At 45.5% G+C, this 13531-nt stretch overlaps 1 protein-coding gene across 2 annotated transcripts in view; it reads left to right on the top strand.

Annotated features, from left to right (window-relative positions):
- Window positions 1-13531, top strand: part of CAPZA2 (capping actin protein of muscle Z-line subunit alpha 2) — a 111491-nt gene that overhangs the window by 61935 nt on the left and 36025 nt on the right. For both annotated transcript variants that reach the window (XM_029615642.1, XM_029615643.1), the window contains exon 4: window positions 12079-12142. In XM_029615642.1, the coding sequence (XP_029471502.1) occupies window positions 12079-12142 (64 nt within the window). The remainder of the gene's footprint in view (window positions 1-12078; window positions 12143-13531) is intronic.

Genomic DNA, 13531 nt, shown 5'->3' with positions numbered 1-13531 from the left:
AGACGCCAGAATGAACCTTAAAAAAATTCATTAACACCACCACTAAAGAAGGCTTTTATAAACTACAGGTCCTAAAACAGTTAAGACCCCTCCTACACTTCCATGACTACCGCTCTGTCCTGCAAGCCATACTATTCTCAAAGATCGATTATTGCAATGCTCTTCTGCTTGTTCTCCCCGCCTCTTCTACCAAACCTCTTCAGATGCTGCAAAATGCTGCAGCCAGGATCCTCACAAACTCTCGCCGTATGGACCACATCACACCGATTCTAAAAATACTACACTGGCTACCCATCCACTACAGAATTCTCTTCAAGACACCCGCCATCATTCACAAAACCATATTCCAGCAATCCTCTCTCCAACTTACCATATCCCTCGAACTACACTCATCAGTAAGACCAACCAGATCTGCATACAGAGGCACCCTCAAGGTTCCCCCTAGCAAATCCGTCATACACAACTCCATTGAAAAACGAGCGCTATCAACCGCTGGACCGCATCACTGGAATTCCCTCCCGCCAGATTTACGCCAAGAACATTGTCATCCCACATTCAGAAAAAAACTGAAAACATGGCTGTTCGCCCAAGCATATCCATGAAGAAGCATTATGGTATCCCACACGGACCAACACCCCTCTGTTGCGTCCTCCTTTCCGCCTCACAAAGGATGTGTTAGGCTAGAACTGCTCTCTCATATAACTTGTTAAACAGACTCACTATGTAAACTGTACATAATCTTACCATGTAAGCTATTGCTCTCTGCTTACATGCACTGCTTTCTAGTTAGAAAGTGTTAATCTATCCCTTTTTTCTTCTAACGACCTTGTTCTACATTCCCTGTTGTAATGTAACTTTCGCTTTCTATGTTAACTGGTGTACCCCCTAGTTTATTGTAAACCGGTACGATAAGACCTGTCTTGAGCATCGGTATATTAAAAGAACCTAAATAAATAAAATAGGTTTAAGAAAAACCTGAACAAGAATCTGTTACAGGAGAAATTCAAATGGAACTACCCTTTATCTGGCAGGGGGAATCAATGTTCCCATGAATTTTGATATACTTATATTCATGTACCAATTTTTCTCACAGGACAAGCAGGATGGTAGTCCTCACATATGGGTGACATCACAGGATGGAGCCCAATCAAGGAACACTTCTGTCAAAGTTTCCAGAACTTTGAGTGGCCCCTACTGGGCATGCCCAGTATGGCACTAACCCTGCAGCCAGCAGGGGTCCCCCTTCAGTCTTCTTTTTTCCGCGCAGCAGTAGCCACACGGTTAAGGAGCTTTGCAGAGATTCCTGACAGGAATTTTCCTCACGGAATTACTAAAATCTAATTTACCCCACAGGGGTCCCTCCTTCAACTTTTTCAAGCTGCGGTACTCGGGTAAGTTTTTTACCCATTTTCAGTCTATTACCGTCGAGTTAGGCCCTCGCGGCCTACTGGCCGTCGACCATACCGCAGCTCAATTTTTTCATGGCCATGGCATCGGGGTTCCGCCGGTGCCCGGACTGTAATCGCACCATGTCCATCACAGACCCTCACAAAGTATGTGTAATGTGTCTCGGATGTGAGCACGATGTCCTAACCTGCACCAAATGTGCTCTTATGACACCAAAAGGTCGCAAGGCTAGAATGGAGAAGATGAAACTTCTCTTCCATGCTCAAACCCCAACGTCGTCTATTGCATCGATGTAGTCAGAACCGGCACAGTCAACTTTGCGCCAGCATTGACCTCCGGCTGGTGACCGTCTGGCATCAATGACTTCTCAGCCTTTGACACCCTCTACTCCCTCTTGGGACCGAGGGGATCGTAGAGATAAACATGGCCACCTGCATCGAGGGAGCGAAATCATCGACCTCTCCATCGTCCAAGTCACCGACCTTTTCAGTGACCGGGTCACTGAGGCAACCCTCACCCAACAGGGTATCAGGAGCCGCGACTCCGCCTTTAACGGTAGTCCCTCCGGCTATCCCTCTGCCTCCTTCTTCTGTTCCGGAGCCAGGGCTGCTTGCTCCAGGTCTCCAAGAAGAACTGGACCGGATGGTTCAGGAGGCCATCAACAAGGCGATGCATCGACTCCAGGTTTCTCCGGTACAGATTGCGGAACAGACCACTGACCTGATTCCAGCAGCATTGGCCCTGCTGCTCTCGAGGATGGAAGCGCTTATGGCCGCTTTTCCACCGATGGACCCCGGGTCACCGATGGCTCCGGTACCCTCCCCGCTTGCTTTGTCATTGGGAGGAGAAACACCGTTCCGCATCTCTCTATCGGGAGTTCTGCCTCAGCCGTCGATGCCGATACGTCCGATGCCACCAATCCACCCATCAGTGCCTGCGTCCGGCACAATCGAGCCATCCATCGATGCCTGCACCGGTGCCTTCGATGCCTTCATCAGTGCCTCCCGTTATTCCTTCGAGTCCTTCGGAGCCTCGACCAGGACCTTCGGGAATCCCACCGCCCCATCCTCCTCTAGTTACTAGAGGAGCAGGTGCTAATCCCTACGACACCTGGACTGATGATTCTTCACCAGATGCCGATGATTTGCCTTCACCACCTTCATCTACTGAAAGCAGAAAGTGTTCTCCTCCAGAGGACCTTTCCTTTATAAATTTTGTGAAGGAGATGTCTGAATTGGTTCCCTTCCAATTACAGACTGAACAAGATGATAGGCATCAAATGATGGAGCTGTTACAATTCCTGGATGCTCCCAAGGAAATAACCTCCATCCCTATCCACCAGGTTCTTCTGGATCTGCTCAAAAAGAACTGGGAACATCCTGGCTCTGTGGCTCCAGTCCAGAGGAAATCTGACACCACCTATCTTGTTCAGTCAGCTCCAGGCTTTTTGCAAACCTCAATTGGATCACCAATCTGTGGTTGTTTAATCTGCCCAGAAAAGAGCAAGGAGATCAAAACCTCACACTTCCTTTCCCCCAGGCAAGGAACAGAAATTTCTAGATGCCATTGATCGCCATTTCTTCCAGGGATCAATGCTTCTTTCCAGAATTGCCTCTTATCAGTTCTATATGACCCAATATAATAGGGTCTTATTTAAGCAGATACAAGACTTAACAGACTCCCTGCCTCAGCAATTTCAAGAGCAACGCCAAACCCTAGTAAACAAGGGTTTTGAGGCAGGCAAGCATGAGATCAGATCATATTACGATATCTTTGACACTGCTACTAGGATACCTGCAGCTGCTATCTCGGCAAGACGATGGGTCTGACTCAAGTCTTCTGACCTTCAACCTGAAGTACAAGACAGATTATCCGACCTGCCCTGTGTAGGAAATAATCTGTTTGGTGAGCAGATTCAACAGACAGTGGCGGAACTCAAGGACCATCATGAAACCCTAAGACAGCTCTCTCTAATGGCTTCTGAGTACTCTTCAAAACAGCCCTTCCGAAAGGACTCTAAGAAGTCATTCTTCCGCCCGAAGAAAATCTTACCCGCCACCAACTAGAACCCGTTCTACGAGACCGTTTCAAAAAACCCAGTCTCGTCAGACACGAAAACAAAAACAGCAAGCAGCTCCTCAGCCAGGCACTGCTTCCGGTTTTTGACTCCTGCATAGAGAGCAGCAGCCAGCTACCATTGCCCCACATTCCAGTGGGAGGTCGATTGTGCCATTTCAACAACAGGTGGCACCAAAGTCACCTCAGACCAGTGGGTCCTAGTGATAATTGCTCAAGGTTATCGTCTGAACTTTTTCTCCATTCCACCGGACTCCCCACCTCTACCTATGTGGAGAATATCCAGTCACTCCATCCTTCTGGAACAGGTAGTCTCCCTCCTTCTCCAGTCCAAGGCAATAGAACCAGTGCCCTATTCCCAGAAAGGCCTAGGGTTCTATTCCCGGTACATTCTAATCCCCCAAAAATCGGGAGGCTTTCGTCCAGTTCTGGATCTATGTGCCCTCAACAAGTACCTCCAGCGAGAGAAGTTCAAAATGGTAACCTTGGGCTCTCTTCTTCCTCTTCTACAAAGAGGAGACTGGCTCTGCGCTCTAGACCTCCAGGATGCATACACTCATATCGCGATAATTCATCTCATCACAAATACCTGAGGTTTCTAGTAGGCCCCAAGCACTATCAGTACAGAGTGCTTCCATTCAGCCTTATGTCTGCACCACGAGTATTCACAAAATGCCTCATCGTAGTTGCAGCCTTCCTCAGGACTCAAGATGTTCACGTCTACCCCTATCTAGACGATTGGTTAATCAGGGCTGCCATTCAGCAAGCTGTTCTGTCATCCCTACATCTTACTTTACATACTGTAACTTCACTCGGATTTCTCGTCAACTACAACAAACCTTATTGTTCATTGGGGCAGACTTGGACACCTTGCAGGCAAAGGCTTTTCTGCCTCAACAGCGAGATCTCACTCTCGTGTCTCTTGCACACCAGCTGCAGTCTCAGCACTCCACGACTGCACACCACTTTCTCATCCTCCTGGGATACATGGTGTCCTCAGTTCAGGTCACCCCAATGGCCCGCTTGGCCATGAGTCATGCAGTGGACTCTAAGGTCACAATGGACTCAATCCATTCAGCCCTTGTTGACCGCTGTCCATGTTAACAGACTCACTCAATCAGGCTCTCTCGCCTGGTGGAGAAATCAGGTCAGTCTCCCCCAGGGCTTGCTCTTCCAGGCTCCAGACCCTCAAATAACTCTCACCACCGATGCTTCCAACCTCGGCTGGGGAGCCCACGTGGCCGATCTGCAGACACAAGGATCTTGGTCTCTAGAGGAAGCCAAACACCAAATAAATTTCCTGGAGCTGCGAGCAATCCGATATGCTCTCAGGGTATTTCAGGATTGCCTCTCCAATCAAGTCATCCTAATCCAGACGGACTGCCAGGTGGCCATGTGATACATCAACAAACAGGGAGAGACGGGCTCCTACCTTCTGTGTCGGGAAGCTGCGCAGATATGGGCGGCGGCCCTCTCCTATTGGATGTACCTTAGGGCCACCTACTTGCCGGGAGTGGACAATGTGTTGGCAGACAAGCTGAGTTGCACCTTTCAACCGCACAAGTGGTCTCTCAACCCCTCAGTAGCGAACTCGATCTTCTAATAATGTGGTCATCCTCAAATAGACCTCTTTGCGTCACCTCAAAATCGCAAAGTAGACAACTTCTGCTCTCTCACTCGCAGCCAACATTATCAACCAAGAGATGCGTTCTCCCTATCATGGGCAACCGGTCTCCTATATGCATTTCCTCCACTTCCACTTCTCTCGAAGACTCTCCTGAAGTTATGTCAGGACAAAGGACCCATGATCCTGATAGCACCAAATTGGCCACGCCAAGTGTGGTTTCCAATACTTCAGGATCTCTCCATTCGCAGGCACATTCCCTTGGGAAAGGACCTGCTTCTAGTCACTCAAAACGGTGGGTGCCTATGCCACCCCAATCTTCAAGCCTTGTCCCTGACTGCATGGATGTTGAGAGGTTAATCCTTCAGCCACTTGACCTTTCTGAACCAGTTTCCCGTGTCCTGATTGCTTCACAGAAGCCTTCCACGAGAAAATCTTACTCTTACAAATGGAACAGGTTTACGTCATGGTGCTCTTCTCAGTCCCTTGACCCCTTTACCTGTCCAATCACGAAGTTTCTGGACTATCTCTGGCACTTGTCAGTCAGGTCTGAAAATTTCCTCCATCAGGATGCATGTCAGTGCGGTAGCCGCCTTCCATAAAGGTGTCTGATGTTCCCATATCAGTACAACCCCTTGTAACATGTTTTTTTGAAAGGCTTGCTTCACCTCAAGCCTCCTCTGCGTCCTCCAGCCCCTTCTTGGGACCTCAACCTGGTTCTGGTTCGGCTCATGAAACCACCATTCGAGCCTCTCCAATCCTGTGACCTTCGATATCTCACATGGAAAGTGATTTTCCTTTTGGCAATCACTTCGGCTCGCAGAGTTAGTGAATTACAGGCTCTAATTACCTATCCACCTTTCACTAAAACTCTGCAGGACCGGCAGTACTCCGCACTCACCCTAAATTCTTACTTAAGGTAGTTTCGGAGTTTCATCTCAGTCAATCCATTATACTACCTATCTTTTTTCCCAGGCCCCATTCCAGTCCAGGAGAGCAGGCTCTGCATACCCTTGACTGCAAACGGGCTCTAGTGTTCTACCTAGACCGTACAGCTGCCCACAGGAAAAGCATTCAATTGTTTTTCTCTTTCCATCCTATCAAATTGGGGCAGCCTGTGGGTAAATAGACTCTCTCCTCCTGGTTGGCGGACTGCATATCCTTTTGCTATCAGCAAGCTGCAGGGTTAGTGCCATGCTGGGCATGCCCAGTAGGGGTCAGTCAAAGTTCTCGAAACTTTGAAAGAAGTGTTCCGTGATTGTCCTTCATCTTGTGATGTCGCCCATATGTGAGGATTAACATCCTGCTGTCCTGTGAAAACACCTGTTACAGGTAAGCAACATTTGCTATCACTCCAATTGGCTTTATCTATGCTTTGTAGTAGACTCCTCTAGTTATCAGTACAAAGTATACTCCGGGAGAGTTCGCACAAAAACTGAAAATTCTGCAAACTTTTTATATTGGTCAAAATAACACAATTTACAAGACAGTCTTTAAGTAATTACATGTTAAATTATTACAGAAAAAAGTTGTTACTTACAGTTGCACAATTTTTAAATATTTTGAGCAGAATTTTCCTAGAAATTCACTGTAAGTGTCCCTTCCACTCGCTCTCCCTAGTCCCCTGGCCAGTTTGCCCTCTCAGGCTCCAGCTCTTCCACCTGCCAATATCTCTCCCCTTTACCTCTAGGCTCAACCCCATCCACTCTATTGCCAGTCCCAGACTTTGACCCTGTTCTCAGTACTGCCTCTCAAACAGGCTCCCTCTGTCCCACCCTCTCTCACACACACAGGCTCTCTCTAATACATATACACACTCCCTCAATCAGGCTCCCTCACATATACAATCCCTTCACACAGGCCAGCACCCTCACATACACACAATCCCTTTTTCATACACATGAGCTCCCAATCTCTCTCACATACACACTCCTTCACAATCTCCTCATATAGGCTCCCTCTCTCTGAAACCCACACTCAAGCATCCCCCACCCACCCTCTTGCCTCCCATGCTCTCTCACACCCTCCTGCTCTCTCACCCTCCCCACCCCCCTCTTACCAAACATGCTCTGTCACCCTCCCCTCTCTCTCACACACACATTCTCTCTCACCGGCATGCCGTGGGACGCACTCCTTTCGTGGCAAAGATGAAGGCCTGGGTGTGCCGTTTGTGGCATGCCAGGGTCTCCTCTGCTATTTTCTGCCGTGCTGCAATGGCCGCTGTCCATGCGCTTCCGGTTTTTAATCCTCTTCCGGTGAGGGAGAAAATCGGCGAAGTGACAGTGGAAATCTGCGGGAAGGGCAACAAGAGAGGAAACCTGCGGGAAGGGGGAATTCTGCGCAAATTCTGCATTCCGCAATAGCGCAGAATTCCCCCAGGAGTAAAAGTACACCCCTTTAGACTATCAGCAGCACCGAGGGACTTCACCTGTAGTAGCAGCACACTTTTGTCATCACAGCATCTAGGTCTTCCCTTTCCTAGACGATTGGTTAGTGACGGCAAATTCTTAGGAAGGTGTTCTCACCTCTCTGCAGAAATCATTTCAATTCCTACAGTCATTAGGCTTCCTGGTAAATTTAAAAAAAATGTATAGTTCCCATCCAGAGGATAAAATTCATAGATTTCCTGCCAGAAAAACCTTCCTCCTGTCAGACTGGGCGAATGCACACTCAGAACCCTGGTATATTGAAAGCTAAACACAAATCGGACAACAGGCAGGGACATTGTCATTCTGGGAGACATAGCAGCAGCAATTAATGTAGTTCCACTGAACTGCTTTCACATGCAACTCCTACAGTGAGGTGCCCATTCCCAATGGGATCAATTAACTCAGCTCTTTATTTCAATGATGCCTTGCAGGAAAAGCAAAGTATGTTCAAGCAGCATTGTCTGAATTATCAAGAAGGCTATGCACACCATAAAAATGTTGCTAGTACTAATTTTCTTAGGTTTTGACAGTTAACTTGGTTTTGATTGTAAATATTACTACCCTTAACATAAGGCTTGGGGATAACCAGCACAGAGCAGCAGTTACTACTGTTAACAGAGAGATGGGGGTAATCTGCATGGAGCAGCAGGTCCTCCCATAAGAAACTTGCTGGGCAGACTGGATGGACCATTTGGTCTTTTTCTTCCATTTACTATGTAGGAAATGAAACTGAAACTGAAGTTCTGCTAGTAGTTTCAATCCTTTATATTCAGAGAGGGCACCACTTAATTTGCTTCCTTACAAAGTAGCATTGGTGACAATGCCTCCACAAAAGGATTGGGCGACCACACAGGCTCCTTCCAAACTCAAGGGGATTTAGCAATTTAATAGATTCAGATCTATCTCTGAGCAATCGGATACGCTTTTGACAACACATCTCCAGGGGAAGAGCATTCTCATTCAAACCAACAGCCAGGCAGCCATGTTCTGTTTCAGCAAACAAGGTGGCACGGTGATATGGATCCTCTACGAGAAGGCGGTAAAGATATTTATTTATTTATTTATTTATTTATTTAAGGTTTTTATATACCGGCAATCATGAGGACATATCTTGCTGGTTTACATGAAACGGGGTGCATTAAATACATCAAACTAAAACTGTGGTGATCGAAGGAAACAGTTACAATTAACAAGGGTCACAGAACTTGGAGAAGAAGGAAGAGATAGGAAAGAATAACTGGTTAGACAAAATACAAATTAAATTAATTAAATACTATGTACAAATGGTATTGTTAATGGTTGAATGTTTTGGGGAGTCCTTGGATTGAGTCCTTGGATTGTGTCATTAGATTGTGTCTGGGAAAGCTTGCTTGAATAACCAAGTCTTAAGTCCTTTCCTAAAAGTTAGGAGGCATGGTTCTAGTCTGATATGGAGGACTAGCTGCTTAGTTAGAGCAGCGGGCTATGAGCCATTTGACAAATCCCACTGCCACTCCTTGTGACCTTAGGCAAATCACTTTACCCTCTGTTGCTTCATATATAAACATATAGGCTGCTGGAATATTGGCACACATAAAACAGGCACTCATGATTGAGAGCCCGCTGTCCTAACACACGCCGATCCACCTCTCCCGGGCACTCAATTTAATATTAAAATTAGCTGCCGCAGTAAAAAGGAAGCACCGGGCAAATTGTGCATCCCTGCCCGCCTCCTCTGCATCAGGCGCCCAGGAAAGGTTATCGTCTGTGCAGGTTAGGAAATAGACGCTCTATGCAAGCGTCTGTTTTCTCCTGCTACCAGTACAATATACACCCACAATATACATGGCCTGGACCGTGTATATTGTGGCTGTATTTTGGGGGCCCAGAAATAATTTTTTATATGATTTCACTTTCTGTGGTCCCTTCTACTTAGTGTCATGACGATACTAGTAGGAGGGATCACAGAAAGCAAAAATTTTGGTTTTTATAATGAGCCCTTGCGTGTGGCAGATCTTTAAACCAGCCCTGGGCTGGCATAAAATTTGCCACATTGCAAGGATGCGTTGGGCATGTGAGAAACCTTTTGCATTGCAGGGATTAGCTGATAGCGCTCATCACATGTAAAGTACATGTAGATAAGGCTATTAGCTATATGCTTGATTGGACGTGCGTTTTGGATGTGTTTTATCTGTTTTACAATGGGGATTATGGACGCACGTCTAATCGTGTGAGTCATAAACTGGCCTCTGCGCACGGTACTGCTTTGGCCTGTAAGGCCCCTGGGAATAGGGAAATAACTATAGTACCTGAATTTAATCACTTTGAAGTGCCAAAAAGCAGAAGATAAATCAAATAAATATGGGAATGAGCATGCAAACATTAAGCTGCCTTGCAAGCAACCTATCTTCCAGTGGCTTCAAGTACATTAGCAGATTGTCTTAGCAAAGTATTTCGCCTACATGAATGGTTCCTGCAACAATCAACGGAAAACACTATTCAATCTCTGGGCACTTGCAATCGCCTCCCTAAAGAGTTGACTACGTAGTTAACTGTACTTAGCTCGACTGAGAGGGGCTCACGAGGTAATGCCAACAGAGCAAAAGCTCTGTAAGCTTAGAGAGAAGTCCATTCGGCGCTGTTGGATGACTCTGCCCACATGTAATGGCTAATTTATTCTGCTGTCTATGGAGAACACAGTTTACAGTAAACAAACTTGCTTTTCCTCTTCTTTTCCAATCAAAACAAAAAAAAAAAGAGAGAAAATGCTATTTTTTTTCTTTTTCTCAATGCGGTGCCATGGCTGACAAGCCTGGGTTCCATGGCTGTTTCATGTGTGGCTAAAGAATGGCAAACAATGATGGCCACAAAATCTCATTTGTCTCTGTCTCACTCATGAGCAAGACTGCTACAGATGTGGATGAATGTCCCCAAGAGCCTAAAAACACCAACTTTACAGCTTCAGGAACACTGTGAAGATGAAGATATCTGTGCAGAGGCCAGCTAGCTCTGTGCAATCAAGTAGGTCTGGTTCATTGGACACTAATACTGTAAACTACAGGGGGATAAACCCTGGTGAATTGTCTTAAATCCACCCCCAAATCTCATCACCTCAATTAATTTGGTGTAAGACCACCGTAATAAATGTCCATTGTTTATCTCAAGGCTCCCCCCTACATCAAATACAACAAAAGTAACCACACTGTTAGATCCAAAAAATAATTCACCCAGATTTAATAAAGCTTCCTAACAAAATATTTCATAATACGAGACAAGACACATCACACTTGTTTATGACAAATTTCAGCGATCTCCAGTTTGAGTTAAAAACCTTATTACTGGCTACAACAATAATTCACAACACCTCAGTGACTCTGTTTAAAATCAAACATATCTCTGCAAATAAGGTACATTTGGTATTCTGTTACTCTAAACTTGTAACTCTTTTTTTTTTTTTTTTTTTGTGTGATCAGCTCTGTTTTAAAATAGGAAAACATTTACAAATCCCACCCTTTATGGAAATTTCTCATTTACAAACTGGGACTTGCCAGTGGCCATCTCTCTTCCCAAATGTCCTGAAGTGTTCTCATGCAGGTCTCTGTGTCAAATGATGAAAAGACTATTATACTGGATATTGTAGCATTTGTATGTACATAGTCTTTCACTAGTGCTGGTATTACAGTAACTTATTACTGCAGTTATCCTCAGTTAGTACTGTGTAAGTGAATTGGTTGGTAAATAAGTTCTTTTGAGAGTGAGTGTTCAGAGTTCTGCCAGCAATTGTCTCCTAGTTACTTACACTTTTCCAAATCAGTCAGTGGAAATCTTGCCATGAGATACCAGCATTGTTCTTGCAAGATATTGAAAACTTTTCCCAATTCAGCAAAGGTTAGTTGCCATATGATAGCTGGTGTTTCTGATATCCAAGATTTGAAGCAATGTCCACTTATAAAAGTCACACATTCAGCATTTTGGAAGACCAAAAGCTTTTTGCAGTTATTGCACTTTCAAATGTCGGTCTTTGGGCTGATGACTACATATGTATACTTCTGACAGTTTCCCAGCCTTTAATCTAAACCACAGTCTTCCTTTAAGAAAATTAGTCTTTCCTCTCTTCCTTATATCACAGAAAAGTAACAGGAAACTGTTTCCTGGAAGCAAAGGGGAAAGATTTCCAGATTGCATGGAATGCGCACAAATCTCGGTCTGCAATTTGAGTCCCCAATTGTACTGAGTTCATAAAAGTTGGAATCCACTTAAAGGGAATCGAGATTTAAATCCATTATGCCCTGTGAAGTGAGCAGTCACAGCCCTCATAAAGGAGGCAAGAGTCCAAGCCATTGTGCAATTGCAACACTTTTTATAGCTATAAAATATATAACCCTGTTGAGGTAGCTGAATGTGTTTGAAGTACTGCTTTTAGTTACCTTTCTGTTTTAATCATTTTTTCTTTATTCCTTTTAAAAAGTATTTTGCAGTAGGCTAATTGCTGAACTGTTTAATGTAGCCTTAATAGCTTGGCTAAAGGTAAAGTTGCTTTAAGATTTTTAATGTTCTTTTCAGTGCATTTGCACAGTACAACTTGGACCAGTTTACTCCAGTGAAAATTGATGGATATGATGATCAGGTAGGTTTAAAATGTTTTCTTTATACGTTTCAAAAAAATGTACTCTAATTCTTTGAAGACTTGATATATATGCTGTTTCTCTCAAAAATAACTATAGGGAACCATTCAGAACAAACCAGCTGTGAAATTGTCTGTGATTGTATTATGAAATATGATCAATTTCTTTGTTTGGGTCACCAGAGAGTTGAATCTCAAGGGAGAGTGTAGATGTAGTTTATTTGGATGTCAGTAAGGCCTTTGACACTTATAAATTGTGCCCTTGGTATGGAACATAGAGTGACTGGATTAGAAATTGGCTGAGTGGGAGGCAACAAAGGGTAGTGGTAAATGGAGTTGCCTCAGTTTTCAGGCAGGTCGATCCCAACGAGTGGGTTATGCATCTTTACCAACAGATGGAGACAGAGCAAAAGCTGACATCACGGCTATATAGTCTCGCCCCATCAGCCCGCCAGTATTCTCCATCTCCAGCAGATAGACATGCATTTCACTTCAGGGGAGTGCCTGTGAATAAAAAAGAAAATAAAGTAGATATTGGACGAGATGTCTGTGTAGCACCACTTGCCTCCTGAAGTGAAACCATGCGGTCCTTCCCTCAGTAAAGTGCCCTCAGACCAGTAGCCTTGATTGGCATGGACCTAAATTCAAATTAGTAGTTGCAGGCCAAGAGAGGCTCGGCGGTGAAGGCTTTAACCCCCCCCCCCCCCCCCCCCCCCCAAAAAAAAAAAAAAGTTGGGACCCCTTCCTGCTCAGCCATCAAGGGCTGAGCTCAGTTAAGAGTTTTTTTTATTAAAAACAAAAAAAAAGGAAGAAAGGAGAAGGATGTTTCCTCTATTTGGCTGTCCCACTCAAGTGTCCTGGGAGTTCTGTGAGGCACGGCAGGTTGAACAGTCGTTTAGCCCTGCTCTCGGGCTTCTCCCTTTTGGCGCATGGTAGGCCGCAGGCTAGTTTCACGTGTTTTGTTTTTTGCCGTGGGCCGTTGGCACACACCTGCACTTCTGTGTGTGCATCCATTCTCGCCTGGGCATCCAGTTTGGGCGTGGGTAATCAAGGTGCAAGCCTTTATCTGGCTTCACACTTACAGCAATGGCATCCACGGCAAAGAAGTCGGTCTATTATGCTACATGCCACATCAGGGCTATTTAGCCAGCGCTTTCTTTGTCTGTTACTGCTGCCTGGATGCTCGGGGAGATGTGCTGTCTCCTGATTTTGCAGTCGACGGTCCATTTCCTCGGTCTGAGAAGAGTGGAACCGAGGGAGACATGGTAGGGGTGTCCCCTCCTTTGCTTGCTCCACGAATTGAGTCCTCAGGGAACACTAGCTCTCAGGATGTCAGTTTTGGGCCTATGGATCCTGGAATGGACTCGTCCTTTTCCTGGGTAGAGTTCTTCC

The sequence above is a fragment of the Rhinatrema bivittatum genome, chromosome 9 (assembly GCF_901001135.1).
Source record: "Rhinatrema bivittatum chromosome 9, aRhiBiv1.1, whole genome shotgun sequence".
Lineage (NCBI taxonomy): Eukaryota > Metazoa > Chordata > Amphibia > Gymnophiona > Rhinatrematidae > Rhinatrema > Rhinatrema bivittatum.
The sequence above is the reverse complement of the archived record's forward strand: the minus strand, read 5'-3'. Positions and strand labels throughout refer to the sequence as shown.